This window comes from Strix aluco, chromosome 9, assembly GCF_031877795.1.
Source record: "Strix aluco isolate bStrAlu1 chromosome 9, bStrAlu1.hap1, whole genome shotgun sequence".
Taxonomy (NCBI): Eukaryota; Metazoa; Chordata; class Aves; order Strigiformes; family Strigidae; genus Strix; species Strix aluco.
In genome coordinates, this window is record NC_133939.1 from 19,172,456 (window position 1) to 19,192,214 (window position 19,759).

Here is a 19,759-nt window from a genome sequence, read left to right on the forward strand (position 1 = left end):
TTTGATTTGGCTGGATGACCGTGGGTTTTCTTTCTGTTTTAACAACAACCTCCTCATTCGGACACCTTACCTTCTACACATTTCCTAAGTGAGGACCTCAGCTGAAGAAAAAGGACCTGAATTACACAGAAAGCTGAACAACAAATAACTTGTGCTGCCCAGAGACAGCTGCAAAATCCTGCAGAGAGAATCCCCAGTGTGCAGATCCTTCCTGGGTGAGCCCCAAGGTTTATTTTGATACTGTCCATATGCAGTAAGTGAATGGAAGTTGGTTTTCAATAAGAATTCAGGCATCAGATAACACATGTGTCCCCACTACACGTTAGACCTCAGGAAAACATCTTTTAACTGTAATTCTGCTTGGGGCCAACACAGCCGCAGAAGCCAAACAAGATTTATTTCTGCACAGAAAGTTTATTCCCCACCTAAATGTCTTTAAGAGGCTCACCCCGACCTTTGCACCGACCAAACACTGCTCCCAGAGGGCAGCCCTACCACCACCCGTGGGAAGCGCTGACGCCCCAGTGTCTGCACAGACCTTGGCAGTAGCATCTTTTGGTAGCACACCAAGGGACATTACAGGGCAGAACCAGGGAATTTGCAGAACCAGAGATAGGGGGAGGAACGGAAGAGCAACTAAGGAGCGAGTGGAGTAACAGAGCTGAAGAGGAAGGCTAGACCTGGAATGTGACAAGACATGAGGCTGTTTCCATGGTAAAAGAGATGTAGAAATGAGGAGATGGAGAGAGAACTGTAGCTCGGGACTGTTGAATGAGAGGAGTTTGTACAGCACCTCTAGCAGAGCTGTCACTTGATGGCTTCAGCAACACTTGGAGTTGCTACAGCTTTCCCAAACATTTCTATTTTACTTCTCACACCACTAAAAACAACACTAAAACATCATATGATGTTTTCCAGATGCTCATTTTCATCAGCAAATCAAAACTGAAAAATACAATTGTGGGGAATGGTCCTGCAAAGATGGAGTTTAATGGCAGCAGACACTTAAAATCATGCCTGCCCTTCTGTCCTCGAACAAATTCCTTCAGCTCTGGCTACAAAAACATTTCTCATTGGTATTTCGACCACCTTTCAGTTTGCTCAGTCCCTGTGCCACACGCTCTTCACAGAGGCAACATTTTGTGACAACAAAACCACCCATCATGGGAGCTGAAGCTGTTTTTCACCAGCAATGGAAACTAAGAAACACAGACAGTAACCTCCATTTGAGCCACTTTTGTTCTTGGAAATTAGATGGTCTCACAACTTCTCCATATCTGCATCTCATTACCGCCAGGCAAAATTTGCATCAAAAATAGGATGAAGTTTGCCCTACTCTTTGAACTACTCCGGGGCTGTAAAACTGAATTCAGACAATTGGATTCTCCCATCAGTATAGCTGTATTTCCTTTCATCTTGTTTGACCACAGCTCATTTCTGTACTGCACAGCATCACAGTGCTTAAAGCACCAAAACCAAGGTGGGAATCTGACTCCGTCTGCTCTGTCACGTTCCAGCCTGCCGCCATGCCCAAGCTGCATGGAAAGACTTCAACCTTCTAAACCACATCTTCCAATCTCAGCCAGCTTCATACAAAAGGCGTAATGATTTGTCTGCTGCAATTTTCAGAATTCCTTCTTCTAACTGACAGTCTGTTTGTCTTAGTCTCGCTGCTGCATTACAGTTCCTTAATGCAACACAGGCTACCCAGGATTCGACACAGGAGCAACTGATCTTCCAAGAGATCCTTCCTAAGACCTGCTAATCCAACAGAAGATTTGAATAGCACTCAGAAATGAGAAGAATAGAAATTTCTTCAATTCTGATCATGTTATCTCACTCTCTTCCATCACTCAGCTCATCTACTTTGATGGGAGAATTCCCACATCTTCACTTTTTATTTTCCCTCTGCTTAAATAATTCTACCTTGGATATAATGATGGTTTTGCTTCCTTTTTGCTAGGCTGATACTAGCTCTGACAAGATAAGATTGCCTGCTTTTTCTGCATGCTCTCCATGCTTCCCCTATTACTTTCCACGTTCATGTCTCTATCAGCCATGGGTAGATAATCCAGGTTACAGATTAACCTCTCTGCAGGTGCCAACAGTGAACCCCACTCCCGTGCTGGCAGTGTGACAGCGTCCCACAAAGATGTACCCACGTGAGCCAGGAGGTGCCCACCAGGGCTTGTAACCTTGGGCCCAGCACCAGGGGACCGCAGCCCACTGTTTGGAGCCAAGGCAGCACATGTGCATAATGCTGTCCCATGTCTTAACCTGGAATGGTTTTAGCTTGGTGATCTCTGAACATCACCATCAGCAACATCTCTGACCTTTCTGTTTCCTATCACAACTTTCTGGATGGTCCCATACCCTTGTTTACATATGATCTGTATTAGGATTTTGCTTTCCTCTTCTCCCTCACCTCATCACCTGCTGTACGGCAGATTATCAAAAGCTGCTCTGTTCCATCTCCGAAAGCATCTCCCAGCCTCAGTCACAACCCTCCACCCAAAGAAGGCATGAGTGCGCACCAGTGCAGGTCCTGCTGCATCTTGTGTTACTATATTAAACAATAACATAACAAATACATTAAATAACACAGTAATAAGCATGATGAAAATAATGAGCACAGTTAACTGTTTGGATCCTTGCTTCCTTTGTAGCCCTTGCCGAGAGGTTTAGCTATTAAATGCTGTATTGCATTATAGCATTGCCAAGATATTAATAGCCAGGCAGAGAGATGAATGGGAGGCTTACGTCGTACAATTAAAACTTTTCCAGTTTACCCTTTCAGTAAAATTTGTGGTTTATAATAAGCATCTTTGTCTATTCTGAAGAGAGTAAGGATTGGAAAGTTACATAGATGGGAACAGAGGTTCATTAAAGATTTAAAATAGAATGTGGTTTGGCATTGTAAAACAAACATGCATATAAGATGGGTTGCATCAAGAACTGCCTGAAAGAAATGCTCAGTGTTCCTTTTCTCTTGTGATCCTGGATCTAGTGGTTGTGTTACCCACAGAAAGGGATAAAAAAGCAGCAGGGAAAAAACGTGCATGATTGTTCCCCAATAATGTGGAGGTCTGCTCTATATCCCAAATCATTATGAATTTCTCATATATATATATAGTGTATATATATATGCATATGAGAAAAACTTGCATTTTATCTATCATGCAATCAGATATTCATCAACATATTCAGACTTTGTATTACTGATTTTTCTCACCTTAGTGCCTAGAAACCCCTAATATGGAGCAAACACACACTGACCCATAGAGACTCAGTGAGCATTTAAACATGCAGAGAGCATACATGTTATTTGTTCAAGTCTAATTCAGTGCACAGCACATTCTTGTCTCTCAAACACATGAGGAATGCAGAAGAAGGGAAAGAGATCAAAAGCATTCCTGCAAAGCCAAGGTTTGAATAAGAGGGTTAACATTACCAGGTAATGTATTTATACTGTTGGACACAGCTTCAATTTAGATAAACGGCAGTTGCTTATCACATGGATTTTAATAAATCATGTCAGGAGTCACAGAAATCTGCAAAAGCTGGATCTCGAATGGCAAGCAATACACACAGACTATGGCTTTATTTACAGACTCACTGAGAGCTACTGCTGCTTGCCGGGAGCCAGGCAGCCCTCCCGGCAGTGAGAGCTGCTCTGCGTTACCAATTTCCTCACCAGCGAGCACCTACACCCAGGCCAATAATCCCACTGATTAACAAAATCTAGCACTAGAGGGAGGCTGAACACATGTTCTGCTCTCTTTGCCCTTTTCAGCTTCTCTGAACATTAAAAGGCAGGCGATTTAAAGCAAACCCAGCATCCAGGCAGAGCCCAGCCGCCACGCCACCGAGCAGGTGCGCTGTTTAAGGCAGCACCCCCTGTAGGCAAAAATCATGCTCTTCCCTCCCCAACTATTTGTCAATATGTGCACCCAAAATAATAAAAAAAAAAAAAAATTCCTCCATTCTGGCTGTTTCCTTAGCCGGTGAGTCACAGCCCACAAAGAGGCACCACTGCTACTGCTCGCTGGGAGGGAGTCAGACGGCAAAATGCCTGGCAACCTCCTCCATAACAAGGATGAGGCTCTTGCTGCTCACATCCATTAACACGTTCCCACCTTCTCCCAGGCGTGAGTACTAGGTAGAAGCGAGCCGGGTCTCCTCTGAACAACCTCACAGAGACAGGCACAGATGCCTTCAGACCATGTTTTGGCATTTCTCCTTCCAAAATTTCTTGGCAATAGGAATTTGAGCCCTTCGGTTGATTTTTTGCATATCGCAACAGGATGATACAACCAGTGAGTCCAGTAGGTCTGAATGTGGGAACAGTTCCCTGCCCATGTAGCTGCAGCACTGCAGCCCCTCCATGCATAGGTGGTTATAACAAGAGCTATTAATAAAAACTATTTTATATTCCACTTCATGCAATTGTTCAACACCTGATTGCTTCTTCACTCTGACCCCCATTCTAAACCACTTTTGCACAGCGTAAATCCCAAATTCTTTCTGTTTTCAGCCGCTGATGGTGTTTACTCATTAATTTGCAGTTCTTGCAGTAATGAGGCAGTGTGATGTAGCAGACAGAATTGCTCTGGGATGCAGGAGATCTAGGTCCTATTTTTAGCCTGGTGACCTAGGCAAAACACTGTCCCTCCTTCAGCTTCCTTATCAGGGAGAGACTGGTATTTCTTTTGTAAAGTGTTTTGTGGCCTGTCAATAAAAAACTCACTGATAACAGCCAGGGGTTGCTGGGAAAGAGGTGATCTCCCGGCTGAATACAATCCTCTCTTTCTGTGTTGAAGTAGCATCTAGGGTCCCAAATGAAAATCAGACCAGTATTGCAGGTGCAGCACCTGTGGGTATTTAGCAGCAATTCGTAAATGCATGTTCTTCCAAGGCAGCCCCTGGCAGGTCCTCAGCTGAGGGTCACATCTGCTCTGAACCACCCAGGGTCCTGCCCCAGCACGAAACGCTGGGCTCTGAACCCCTCCTTTAAGAAGAAGTGATCATTTCAAAGACAGTGAAGATCTGAAGCCCCCACGACATGGCTTATCAAGATGCCCCCGTGGCACACATGGCTCCAGAGACAGCCTTCCCAGGGACGGGTCACAGGGCAGAGACCGGCCTTTCACACCGCTGTGCACAGTCCTAATCCCTGACAACCCTGCCTGGTGGGGAAAGAAGAAATTGCTGGTGCTATGAGTGAGGGTCCCTCTCTGTGAGCAAACAGGACACTCGAGAGGTTGCTTATGAGAGTTTTTCACTTTTGCTTTCCCTGGCCTGGGCAGAATGCCTGTTTTGAAACTCGAAGGCAAAAAAAATAATAAAAATCTGTCTCACTCCCTCCCAGATCTATCTATTTCCCTTTGACAAACAGTGATTTCATTTTTCTTCCCGTCCAGGATTTTTTTTTTCTCTTTTAAACTGAGCCCAAGCCAACGTGGCAAAAGGCTCTTTGCTCATGTCCTTATTTGTCAAACACGCCATCGCCGCGCCCTCACCACCATTCTGGGAACAAGCCCTTGCCTTCGCCGGCTGACTTCAGCTGAAGGGGAACTTCCCAACACAACTCTCCCCCAGCCCCAACACACTCTTTTTAAAACTAAACATTTCCCTTTATTATTTTTTTTAAAGCATTACAGTTAGTAAGAAAAGAGTTTAAATTTCATCCTCCTTGCCTCCCCAGCCCTGCTGTGAATCTGAATAGGATGGATCTAGATGGAAAAAGAGAAATTACAAGAAAACGCCAGATCTACTGCAAAGGTATTTCGCAACCCAGTCCTCTGATTTCCATCAGAGCATAAGCACCTCAAGGGAAGTGAGATACTAAAGTACCTTTTTGGATCTGATCCTAAGTGGCCAGTTCCACTGTCCAAATAGAGATCCAGAGATAAACAGGCCTATGAAAACTGGGCATTATTATTATTTTAACTGCTGCTCCTAAGCTACAACTTAAACTGTAACAATCTGCACAGTTTTTAGCTGTCTGCTAACAGCAATGCATGAAATAATAATAAACTAAATATATATATTCTGCTGCTCTCATCAGCTTAACACCTAGTATAAAAAGCTCTACCTGGAGCCACAGCACTCATATTTCATAAGCTGTCATCAGCACTCTGCCATCCAAAGAGAAATTTATGTAGTAAAGGAACTGATTTGCTGGAGCAGATACATTTCAAACTCTGGCATAAATCTGGAGGTCTCACACTGGGTCCGCAGGGGCCGAACCACAGCAGGCAGCAGCCTCAGATCTGGTCCGTGCTCAGGAATGGGATCATCTGCTCCAGCACTTACATTTAGCAAAGGGGAAACTGAGGCATGGAAATGGAAGTGGCCTGGCATTGGAGAGCAGAACTGGGCTCGGCTTTAGTTTGTTGAAGCCTGATCCAACACATGCTCATGAGATCCCTGCCTTCAGGCAACCATGTCCTGAGGGCTGAGAAAGGATTCACAGCAGAAGGAACACAGCCAGCATTCGTTCTGCTCCTTCAGCATGGGAACCTCTGTCTGGAGTCATGAAAACGACTGTGTTCAATGCAGAAAGGCATCAAGCAGCTTCCTTCATTGCCACCTGCCCTTTTTTCCTCATCTCTCTGGCTTTATGTCTTGCTTCAGCAAGGCTTTTGCTGCTCCTGTAAGATAAGGAGCTGATCTTGCAACACAAGACCCTGCTGGCTCCTGACTTAGCCCTGGACTTCATCTGCTCCCGATCTCCCTCAGAGGATGGAAGAGAAAAGAAAGGGCAAAAGGTGACAAGAGAGCACAGATTAAAGGCAGCGACCTGTGTTTGCTGTGTAGAGTACATCTGGGGGTAACAACAGGGAGGAGTGCTGGGGTATGACTGGTAGGCTCGCCTTCCTCCAAACGGGATGCCACGTGAAGGACTCTTCCTCTAACCAAGCTCCTGCCAAAACCCAACGTGCTGTGAACATGGCTCCAGCCCCAGCTTCCCAAAGCCAGAGAGAAAGGGTGTGACAAATAGCAATTTCATGAGCTCAGTGGGGAAGAGCCATCCTATCGGGTCGTTCTACTAAGGGGCATGTCCCAGTGACAGTCCCGAGTGGCTCAGGCACATCTTTGGACCCATTGCAGGAGGGAGGCATGAGGAGCTGAAGACACGAGCCCCTTCCAATAAATACGACGAGGTCCCCTCATCAGGCAACCTGGCAAGTGGGAAGCCTGACCCCAGAGAAGCACGTGAGGTGCCATGACCCCTTCCCACTGCCCAGGCTCCTGCACAGGCAGCCGTGCAGGCAGTGCCCAGCCCTCGCCAGAAGCCTGCTGCTCCGCTGCTTCCCAGGGCAGTCTGGAAGCTCCCCTGCTCCCACGGGGTCCACTCTTCTCGGAGAGATAAAAGACAGAACAACACTTACTGGGGAATTACTTCATTCCCCCAAGGCTGGAAAAAGCCATGCTCTGCACTTGGCTAGTGTCCCTGATGGCTGCAGCCTTTCCTGGCAAGGGAGAAAGCAACCCTCATTAACCCCTTCCCTCTCGAAGGCTGCTTATAATGCTGAAGCCATTGCAGAAACATGCTGAGACTTTGTGATAACATCTGAAGATCTTGCCACAGGCAAGAGATCACAGGAAGCCCACAAGGGAGGGAAACACTTTCTTTTTACAGAGGCACAAAGTAGATAAATTGACTCTAGAGTTTTTTCCAGGGTCAGGAACTAAGTCAGGTCTCTTGAATACTGTTTAATGCCTGCCCGCTAGACTATTCTAAGGTTCAAACCCATTGAGGGACACAGGACTGCCATAGCCTTCCAGGGTCATCAAGGGCAGCCCCATGGCTGTGGATGTGGTCACAGAACTCTTATCAGCCTCAAACCTAGATCACGCTCACTTTGTTCTCACTACTCTTCCCACAAAGGCTCTTCTAGACCTTCGCAGACTCAGTGCTTAGAACCTTTCTAAACACAATCATGAAGGTAATTCTGGCAATCTCAGCCTCTCCTGTTCCTACACCAACAGTCACACAGAGATTAAATAGTTCTTCTCCGGTGCTTATTCCCCAAACGTATTTCAAATCTGCAAGCACATCCCCTCCCTCAGCTTTCCTTTTGCTCAGCTAACAAGCCAAACTTTTCTGGTCTCCACTGGCAAGATCAGCTCCTTACTCCTTGATCACCTTGATAGCCTGTCCCTGCAGCCTGAATACATCTCTCCTGAATGAGCCTGAGCTAACACAACAGTAACCGGCACTCCAGGCAAGCTGGTGATGTCTGCACAAAGGTGTTCATACCTTTCAAAGGTTTTTCAAGGTATGTCCCTATCCACACAGGACATGCCATCAACATCTGATGCATCTTATAACTTGCACTTTCATCTAGATGACAAATCTAGAGGATCCAAGCCAGCAAAAAGAGGGTGAAAAGGGTCTCAGCGACATAACTGGGCCTGGGCCAGGGTTTATTTGCTTCACTTAATTTTAGGCATCTGAACAAAGCACTTTTAGGATCAGATTACTGCCCTAAAGTCTCTCCACAGTCCATGGAAGGAGATGGCCCTTCCAGAAAACAATTCATTCTGGGAAGGTTTCACTCCCATCCACCATCACAAGAACATAAGGCAATTAGTCTTCTAATTCAAGCCGGATGGGAAAAATCCTTTAATAGCCCAGCAAGTTTTGAATGGAAATATACCCTACTTGGGAAACACTGCTTGCTAAAGCTGACTTGGTTCCTGACACACGATTTCTAACTACAGCACTTTATAACCTCATTTTATTATCGTTCATTCATTTCCACAATTTTTGGACCAGTTCTGCACAAACAATAAAATTCTTGGTCTTCTTACCTGCACGTTGAAAGTAACGTCATCCAGAGGGGGTGGGGGAGGAAAGGCACCTTGTGATGACGTGATGTTCCCGAGGTCATCCACAGGAGGTGGGGGTGGAGGAAGAAAGTCCCCTAGGAAAGAGAATGGAAGAACTTAGACTCACCAGCATTTCCCCACATCATGACATGGATGATCAGGATAAACCCTGCAATACTCACAGCTCTGCCACCAGCTTTGTGGCACGGGAAGTAACACATTGCTTAACCATTAAATGCTCAGCTGCACCCCTCGCTGCTTCAGGAGATGGCTATGACAGCTCAGTAGCTTTGGCAGATTGCTTAGAGGTGCTCAGACCCCACAGCAGGTGACTTGCCACAAAGCCTGAAGGCACCAACAACCGGCTCCACAGATGAAAGCTTGCATCTCAAACCTGCCACAGGCAACTACAAAACTTACAATAATGGACGCCCCGTGTCCAGCCTTGCAATGGATCCCATCCAACTCACCCCCCATTGTGTGCTAAATCATGCCAGCTCTTCTTAATTACTATAAAGACAGCATCAAATGCTGTCTAAAAGCAGGGACTCCCTGTTGCAGAGGACACATGGAGGGCTGGAGCAGGAGCTCAAAATCTAGACCAGTCCATCTCCTTCATCCCTGCTGTTGGGAGGCAGCCACTCTCTTTGCATTTGCCTCTTCCTATGGGGACCTCATAACTTCATGTAAAGGACTGCTGGGAAGATCACAGGCTCTTCTCAGTGACAACAGCCATGTGATGGGCCAGTTCCAGGCTGAGAAGCATCCATCTCTTTTAACTCTGAGGAGGCTTTTTACACAGGGCTGATGTACAAAATAGCTACACTTTAATCTGCTCATCAAACTTCCAAGACTGCTGATGTGAAGACAAAGCAGCATACTGGCTGTGAAGCCATTCAGCTTAGCGTAGAGATAGGAGACCTCTCTTTGAGAACTTCACGGAAAGTGGGAGCACAAAGGAGAAAACAAGGACAGAGTAGCACAGGCTGCAGGCAGCAGGACACCACGCTCTGAAAGCACCTCCTAAGGATGGGGAAAAGGGGTGTTTGCCATTAGCACTGGATTTGGCTCCTGGGGAGGCAGCTGCCTGTAGTTTGGATCACTTTGGTATATTTTTTTTTCTTCTCATAAAGCTTGATGCTGCAAGTAGAGCTGTTTGCTGTTGACTCTCCTGTGGGCAGCATCTGAGATGGAAGTTCAAGATGAATAAAAGTGTGATATTTCATGTATATAGGAACTGTTGCTTTTGGAGGGTTTTAACACTTTTGGGAGGAAACATGGGCTCCCTGCTTGACCCTCCACATCTCCATGTGACACACAACCTCCCACCTACAGGCGCTCAGTGCCATCCCCAAATACCCAAGGAGCAGGCTCTAAACTGCTCAAAGAGGTGCCAAGCTAAACCCCCATGACCCGCAGTCCTCTGCATTCAAATCCACAGGCAGCCCACCCCAGGCACAGGCACCAGCTGGGCAGCACTGCCAGCACGGCACCTTCATACAGCTTGCCGTGGGAAGCAGATGGGTCTGCAGCCCTGGAAAGCTTTTCTCTTCAAAAGGCACAAACTCCCCCTAGGACTTCCATGGATCTTATTTCCCAGGAAAGTAATTTCTTCCCATTTTCCCCAAAGTGAGCATGGATAGAACTCAAAAAACCCCCTTTGAATCCCTAAGAAACTATCATCCTAAATACAGATGCACAAAGACAGTTCAAAAACAACACACTGAAAACTAATTTAAGACAACCATGTTGCTCCAATACATAAAATCCCATGAAACCTACCGGCTCATGATATTATAGAGTTCAAGATTGATTTAAAAAAAATTTATGTCCAATAACATCTGCAGTATCCTCCTCTTTGCCCTATAATTAATCCAATCTTTTATTTCAAATCATATGAAATACAATACTGAGTGAAAAGAAAAGAAGAAATATTTTGAAATTAATAGCTTGGTGTTTCGTTCTAAAAAATGCTGGGATGTTTGAGTGCTAAGTAAACTTTTCTCCTTTGCTCTGAAAATGACCCTCCAACCAATGTGATTTTGCAAACAAATTCAACTCCAGCGGACACATACTTCCCAAAGAACACACTTCAGATGATGTTTCTCCAGTTAGTCCTGGCTCCGATGCCAAAGACTCATCTCCCTGGACGGCACGTTAGTCAGATGCTCTTGCTTTATTACAACCTTTCAAAACACCTAAGCAAAATCAAGGTAGAGAATATGTTGAAGGGGATGAGACAGGGAAAGGGACAGGGTTGTGCATAAACAGAAGGGAAAAATAACAATTGATGTAACAGAAGGGGAAAACGATGATGGCTAGAACAAACACAAAACAAATACCATTTTGCCCCTTTGGAAGATCTGTTTCTCCTGAAGGAAAAAAACATTGGCAAGATTTTTCAGAAAAAAAGCAAAGGACAAAAAAGGAAAAGAGTCCTTTTCTAGAGTTTGGAAGAAAACACTTTTCTTTGCAGTAGGAGACAGCTGGCTTTACTGCATCCCAGCCCAGCTCTGCTGACTCTGTCCTCTGTGTCAGATAAGCTGCTGGCTCCGCTCTCCCCACAAATGGGAAGGTTTTTAGACTGGGAAGCAGCGAGCAGATGCCTGATGAACTGGGGGGACCTTGCAGATGTTTGGCCTTTTCCTGGTCCTCTGTGAACAGATGGACTTTTCTCCTTCACAGCTTTAGTTATTTATTCTGCCACTGCACTTTCCTCTTTCCCACACACAGCCATAGGACCTGATGCTGTTCCCACTGCACTCGCAGCAGAGTATTCCCTTGGATGCAGGAGGGAAAGCTGTTACTGTATTATTATTATTACTGGCATTGCTGGAAGTCTCCCTCCGGCAGAGAGGGAAGCATGCAAAGGCTGTAAAATCTGTGTCCTGAGCAGTGTATGGTTTTAGATGATGTGTGGAAGAAACAGGTCTACGTTTGAGGGAGTAAGGGAGGAAAAAAAGCTGAAAGCAAGCTTACACTCCCTTTAAGCAGGATCTCCCTACATTGCACCTCGGGGACCTTCCCTCACCCCCAAAGCTTTGCAAGCCAGACAGATTTCACTTGCTTAGAGCTAGGCAAGCCATAGGAGGAGGCAGGAAAGTCCATGTGCAGGCAGAGCATATTACTGCCCCCCATTGCTGACCACCTCCAGCGCCAGCCAGCTACATAGGGAGCTGTCTGGGGAAGGGACCATCCTCTGGTCTGCACGGATGAACCGGCAGCTGTGGGGGAAATGGGGCTCTGGGGTTACCAGCATTAACAATGGGCTGGTAGAGGACACATCCCACCCTGAGCACTCACCCACTCCTGACTGATTTAACCCTGCTGCCTCTCTGTGAATAAGGGATAAGATGGGCAAAATGCTTATTAGCTTTGATTACTGCTCAGCACAGAGACTGGCATTTTGATTGACATTCACCTGCATCAGCTGGAACACTTGGAAATATTTAAGTTATGAGAGCGACTGCACCGAGCGATGTCAACGGAGAGACATCAAGGCACCTCCAGAAGGCAATTTGTACTTCAAGGCAGGTGAAATAACACTCCAACGGCAAGTTCCCCCTGCGGAGGCAGCCTGGGCCAGGCACGTTTGCAGGCAGGGACCCATACCCTGCCCCTCCTCACACCACGGCACAGCCTGACTTCAGCTCTTGCAATGAGAAATCTCTACCCATTACCATACGTTTAGTGGAGAAAATAAACACTCCTCATTGCGCCAGCTACTCGTTTCTTCTTACAGCTGTGAAGATCATGAGTCAACCTACGAAGGGGCTGTGCAGTGCAACACATAGACCAGCTCGGTTATTTCAGATACAACGGCGCAACGTGCCGTGAAACCGCAGCTCTGAGCTCTTCTCTCAGCACCCATGCCCGCTCTTGTGCCGGAGCATCACCTGGTACAACCACAAGAGATGATACTGTCAGCCCTGGTAATGCTCTCCCCCATATTTTACATGCAAGTAATTAGACAGAAATTAAATCAGTCCGTCATGGCTATGTTAGGAAATTACAGCAGAGCCATAATCACAAGCGATGCCTCCCAAGCCCCAGCCTGGCTTCTGGCTCCTATCAAATCTGTGCCATGCAGATGCATTTGCAAGGTTTTACTCCTCTTCTCCCCAAAACTTCCCCTCTTACACTTTTCCAAGGAGATTTAAGCATTTCATTATTACACTTTTCAAATGTACAAATAAAAAATTGTTTAAAGCCTTAACAGACATCTACATCAGCATGAGCTTGTTGGGCTGAATAGAAACTTGTAAGATTTTTGCCATTGGATGCCTGATGCCTTCAGGGTACAAGTACAAGCTGAGGAAAACATCCTGTCTCATGCACCAAGCACCTTTCTTACTTACAGTCTAGCCTTTAAATTTTTAAGTGCACTTCAGTTATTTGCAGGATCAGGCTCACATCTCAAGCCTTTGTTTTCAGGGAGATATAGCTGCCAGTCAACAAATGAATCGCAGCACAGTAATTGCCTCCCCTCTCGGCTGACACTGTTGTTTAGACATAAAGATTTGAGCTTTGAAACTCTAGACATGAGGAAGATCTCACATGTTCAGCAAGAAGAGACTGTTTGGGGGAAAAACCCTAGGAAATACAAAAAAGCAAAACACTGTATATTTCCCTGAAACAGTAACTTAATGAAATCTATCAACCAACAAAACAGGGTTCACACTGGTCCTCCCAGATCTCTGGCTGACATCTGAAGACTATATGCCCAGATGTTTTTCATTTTTCTCCTTCCAAACAAAAATAACCCTTTCTCTTTGTCATCTTGATAATTTCTGACTCTGAAGCTGGTTCAGAATCAGTTTGAATCACCTGAAAAAACACAGCTCTCCCCTGACTTAGAGACTAGACTAAGGACAGTGATGGAGTAAACCCCTACAGATGTGTTTCCATTCTGATCCAAACACTCCATTTGGCAAAGCATGAGCAGATACAGCCATTTCCCACTCCCCAGTCAAGTATGTATCTTCTACTGCAGAAAGCCAAAGTTTGCAATTTGAGGGTGATCTACATTGAAGCAATTAAGATTTACACTTAAACCCTAATTCGTTTAGCACTGGGAGAAAATTCTTTTGATTGAGACCACCATGAACCTGTATTCCACAGTATCCACTGCAAAAACCTGCAGAATACTGCATTATTACTAAGTGGTCTGAGAAACTTCATACTGCAAAAGTGACGCCACAGGATTTTTATAGAAAACTTCAGCTAGATATGACCTGGTGACTCTTAGGTGTGAACACACATCTTACTAAGTTTCCCAAAATGAACATTTTCCTGTAACATCTGTATTTAACACACATCACTGGACAAGGAAAGCACACGATTAAAATCATGTTTTGTGTTGGCACATCCTTGCTCAAAACCATGTCATGAGGGGTCACCAACACCACGTCAGTGCAGGGGAAACCGTCGCATGATTATACACCAGCTCTACAGTCTACCTAAATATACCACACTGGCCTGTGATTCCTAAAATAAAGCAGCTCCACCAACCCAAAGCACTGTTTAAATTACCAGTCTCCTACCAATCACTAATCCTACCATTTGAACTACTTTTGCTAATCAGCTACTGTATTAATAAGCAGGAGGGAGAAAAAAAAAAAGCCACACTAGCTAATTTCATCAGCAGCATTTAAAAAAGGAATACTGAGTCTGTCAGGTAGTTGCGCTGAAAATTTACTTCACCACCTGCTAGCTGAAATATTGCTTTTATGGATTTATATTGTATTAAAAGGTCACTGGCTGTTTAAGTCTTAAACAGTTTTAATCATTCTAAAAGTCTCTTAACAGTAAGAAAAGGAAGCTCAGAACAAACAGCAGCAGGGATTCTAATTAAAAGGGCCAATTCATCTAATTTTATTTGGGGTTAATTATTCAGGATTCACTCTCTGATATGTAAGGAATAGCAATTAGTAATTTTAGTGATTTGAGGAACATTGGAAGTATAATCAGTTAAAATGAGTGAGTGTTTACAACACAAGATGTTGAATTAGTTTCTCCCAGCTGGAGAACAGGAACATTAGTCCCCTACAGTTCAGGACTATGAATCGCAGTCCTGCTTAAAATATTGTCTTCAGATAAAAAAAAAAAAAAAACAAACCCACACACTAACAATCATCTGGTAATTTTGTTTACTACATGGAAAGTCAATAGGCAACATGTACCATGGCAGTTTATGCATCCTCACCTCCACTTTCATCCCACCACCCCCTGGGATTCGCTGGAAACGATTCCCAACATTTTTCCTATCTTATAACTTCAGCAGACTACTACCCTCCTGCCATGCTGCCTTTTACCACAGCTAGCTGAGATAATGAAAGAAGCAGCCTGTGAAACTTTTAAATGTTAATTAACTTCAGTGGTTAAACATACAGAGGAAAAATGACCATGCGATTAACTTAAAACCTCTAGGTACAATTCCTCTTGCGAACGCAAATCCAAAATAGCTCCACTGGAATCACTCTGGATTTCTTCCAGCATTACTAGAGCCAGAATAAGGTACTAAAGCTTTCAGGAGGAGCAGATGAGACCCTGATGGGGACACAGGAGCTGCGTGGGAGAGTGCCAACAGGGAGATCCAACACTAGCTGCTTTGTCATTTGGGTCTGAGCTGAGGCAGCAGCTCAAAAGCCAATTTTTTCCACCTCTCAAAAGGTAACTGGGTTTTACCACCATTTAGACACAGCTAGGTACTTCAGCGGGACTGGAGCTGGACCCCTTGCATTGCCTACAAGTTTGTGACTGCTAAAAGCAGTGGCATTGGCACACCATGCCAGGTTCATTTCAAGTGATGCAGCTTTTATTCAGCAACTTGATTTAGCACAAACAGATGCTATCTTTAGTGTCCTATACACAGATATTTCACTCCAGCTCTGGTCACCAGTGGGGAAAATCCCACACACCTCTGGTTCACGTCAGAACTCGCTGACCTCCCTCTCAAAACACCCCAAAGGCAGTAATTAGCACAAGGGTAGGAAACAAAGGCTCAGTTCCCCAAATTATGCAAAATCTCAGCCTCTTTGCTACAGTGGATGCCCCTCATTGTGAAAACACTTTTTTTTGATGAGACTGCATTTTTATTCAGCTTGTGCCTTGCCATCCTTCCCAGCAAACACAACCCAATGGTCCTGCAGCCCCAATGGTTGCAGGGTAGGGGGAGGCAGGTATAACCACATGCTGGGTTGTTTTCCTTCATGCACATCAGCCAAACATCCTACCCATCGTATGCTTACAATAGTCACCACTAAGTACAAAGGCATCGATACATGGCTGCATTTTGATTCTTCAACTATTATTCCATATGACTGCGGGGCAAAGCATTCCAGCTAATGTCCCACACCAACCCCTCTGGAATAGAAATGACTTATTTTGCTCACCTCAACAACCCGTTTTGTGAACATGATGCGAATAAACTAGTTCTGCTCCCACTCAGATCACGTTACACATGGCAGTTATCTCCAAAATGTTAACATCTGCCGAGAGGTCTGCTAGTATCAGAACTCACCTCTACAGAAAATAAATCAGTCCTTTACTAAAGCTTAGTGAAGGACTAAAGTTGAGCTAATGCAAGAAACAGCCCACGGCACTGTAAAACTTTAATTAAAATCTGTGCTAAAATAGAAGGAGAAAGAAGAGCTGTAAGATTAACAGAAAAGCTCCAAGTACTGTTCCTTGTCATAGACTTCTTTCTGGACTTTGGGGATGTCACCTAGGCTCCACTGTGCCTCAGTTCATGGGCATGCAAAGCCTTCCTTTGCCTTCTCTCCAGTGTTTATTTGTAGACGTAAGGATAGAGTCCATCTTGGTCTCTGCAGCAATTAGTACGATGAGACCCCACTTTCAGTTGCAGCTGCTCAGGTCCAATTACAGGGACAAAAGTAGTTTCAAATGATAAAAAAAGACAGAAAACAGCCTGCTGAGATGGAAAGATTTCAACACAAACAACTGGAAATATGCTGGAAATGAGGGCATCTAAGTCAGAAGAGCAAACACTATCCTCAGAGGGGAAGCATGGGCTGCATTCCCACACACCATCCCTCTCCTCTGCAGAGCAAAAGGTCCATGAAACAACTCAACAAGGGAAACGCTGCCTCACTCAGAACAAAACTGAAACGGGTTATCTATTTGTTTATTAGATTATGGTGTTCAACTCATTTGTTCATTGCTAAGAGCTCCTGACAAGAGTTGATATACGCATTAATTTACTAAAGAGGGCTGTTGTGAAGAAGTTGAAAAAAATGAGCTACGCCACCGGATTAAGACCTTAGTCTCCCTGGCTGTTGTTGCGTGGCGCAATCAAAACAAATCTGTTTTTTCGGTCAGCTTTATCCCCTGATGAGGCAGCCAGGGAAGATGGGGACTGTGTCCTTCAGATACATCTTTTCTTATCTCCAACCAAATCCTCTATATGCCTAGTGACAAAATACAAAACATCTCCCAGAGCTCTTTAATACCAAGGGACTTCCTCATGTTTTGGAAGCTTCAGCCAACAGTTTTTAAGCAATCTTGGACTTATCTTTGGCTATAACTGGTTTTCTGTTGCCTTCCCACTTTGGGGATGAATTGCAATCTGAGCAGTCAGAGGAAACCTGATGTGCTGCAGCCTTGGCTTGAGCCTTGGAGCCAGCAGTGGCCCGTGCTGCAGGACATCTGGAAGTGCTAGATCCATTCTGCTTGCCCAGCATGCAAAGCAGAGGGACAACAAAAACCACTGCACAACTAGACCATTCCCCAGGGTGATGGGGTCAACCTTTCTGCAAGGTGTCCTCTCCACAAAGTCTGCTGCTTTTGGCTTGACAGACTGGAGCAAAAACACCAAGTGGGAAATGCATGTATAACTCTCAGATGAACTAATCAAACAAACCCCCATAAACTGATTTTCAAACTGGCTCATTTAGTTCCTCCCATCCTCTTCCCCACCCCTCCCTATGTAACTCATAAACATCCAAACTTGGAAAGATTAAAGCAAAACACGTGTCTTTACCAGATGTGTCTTAGTTCGCTGTTTTCACCAATACAAACAGCCCTGGCTTTCTTCCCTCTATTGCAATTAGTCAGTGCTACTGGGGAGCAGAAAAAGTAGCTTGATTTTCTTCATGCTACAAAATTAATCGCTTTCTTATTCACCAGTGTAACAGTTGAATAATAAATTACATCCTTAACCCCTGAAGATAACTTAAGATAAAATTAAATGTTGGATAAATAGAATTCACCTCTATCATCTTCTTTCAAAGTAAATAACTAATGATTTATATCTCCATATATAAATTTATATAAATATATACTTATATGGAGTGGTGGTGGTTTTTGTGGAGGGAGTTTGGTTCCTTTTGCTGGTACCTACTAGAAATGTCACATATGATCTGGCTAGGCCATGGAGGAGAAATGGGATTATAACCAAAAGAAAAAAAGTGGGTTGTTCTACCATTTCCTGGGTAGATTCCACCTGGAGGTACTCTACATCCTCTTTACTGTACTTCTGGATAACAGAGAAGGCAGAGGAGAAAAAAAGATTATGCAGGCTTTCTCTTCTTTGAGATTAATTTTACGCTAAACCACTGATGCACACACTTTCTGCAACAAGGATCACTGCCCAATACCCCAAAGTTGCTATACACACTTATATGTACAGTTAATGCCATATTTTGAGCAGAAATGCTTTAAAATTTACACTTTTGCATAATTCAACAAAGTAACTGGTTAGGAAACAACATGCTAAACTGACTTTTTAGATAAGTAAACATTTATGTTTTCCATATTCCACAAAATCCCCTATCAAGAACTGCCCCATCCTTCTCCTTGCTGGTCAGAGCCCAGAGCACCGCAGTGGGGAAAACAAGAGGAGAGAGCGCACTTCCCATCAGGAGCATCCTAAAGTGGGTGAGGGAGAGGTAAATGACAGAGGCACAAGAAGAACTGCCCAAGGATAAGAATGATATTCCCCATCCAGGATACTGATGATCTAAAAATTAATTCCTTAAACCAACCCAGGCAATCTGTGTATTCTTAGAATAGAAGCAGGGATAAATGGTGGCAGTGTGGTACCTCTGCTGGTTTTGCGGGACATGTGGCTCTCATTTTGCATTCCCAACAGGAATGACCATGATACTGTAGTTATCCAAGCACACATTTCAAGCTTCTGACCATTCTGAGAAAGCAGTCAATCAAACTAGCAGTTTTGCTGTAACTCTGCTTGCTCAGTACATGGTGTCTCCTTACCAGAGAAAAAGTATTAGGGTCTGGCACCCACCCGGGGTAACTGAGAGGGTACCCATGCAGTAAAATATACCACACCAAAAGCAGAGTCAATTATTTGGTGTAGAGAAACCTGAGTGAGATCGTTTTCAGATTGAATTAAAACTTTTTTATTTAACCAATAGAAAATTAATTACTGAAATATTTGTGGATATTGTTAAAAGGAAAAACGCAGAAGAAAATTAAAATCTTCTGCAAAGATTGTGGTTTTGTTTGAAAAGCCAGAGATTTTATTCTTGAAATAAAATGTTGTGGAAAAAAAAATGATAACAAATTTTCAGAACTTATTGCTACAGTTTCTAGGTTGGACTTCTGAAATCTTCACTCTGAGGTTTCATTTTCCCTCAGAGCTGTTACTTGGACAATTTTAGGCAAAAAAAAAGAATTAAATTACGTTAGGTAGAGAACACCTCTTGATTTTTCTTTCATCCTAACTTCCTTCCCAGCCTTGCTGCAGGAAAGCGCAAATCCATTCTTTTCAGATTAATGATTGATCTTCATTCTAAATCCCCACTCCAATATTAATAACCTCTCAGAAAACAATTAAAATGGATATATTGTTTGAGTGTGTGCTCAGGGAGCAAGAGAAGAGGATAAATCTTCTATGAGCACAAAAACCTCCATCACACTTTGAGGCCTGCTGATGCCT

General features: G+C 44.3%; 1 protein-coding gene across 22 annotated transcripts in view; it reads right to left on the bottom strand.

The window, feature by feature from the left end:
- Positions 1 to 19,759, bottom strand: part of LPP (LIM domain containing preferred translocation partner in lipoma) — a 348,295-nt gene that overhangs the window by 179,300 nt on the left and 149,236 nt on the right. For all 22 annotated transcript variants that reach the window (XM_074833994.1, XM_074833988.1, XM_074833995.1 and 19 more), the window contains one exon: positions 8,821 to 8,933. In XM_074833994.1, coding sequence (XP_074690095.1) covers positions 8,821 to 8,933 — 113 coding nt within the window. The remainder of the gene's footprint in view (positions 1 to 8,820; positions 8,934 to 19,759) is intronic.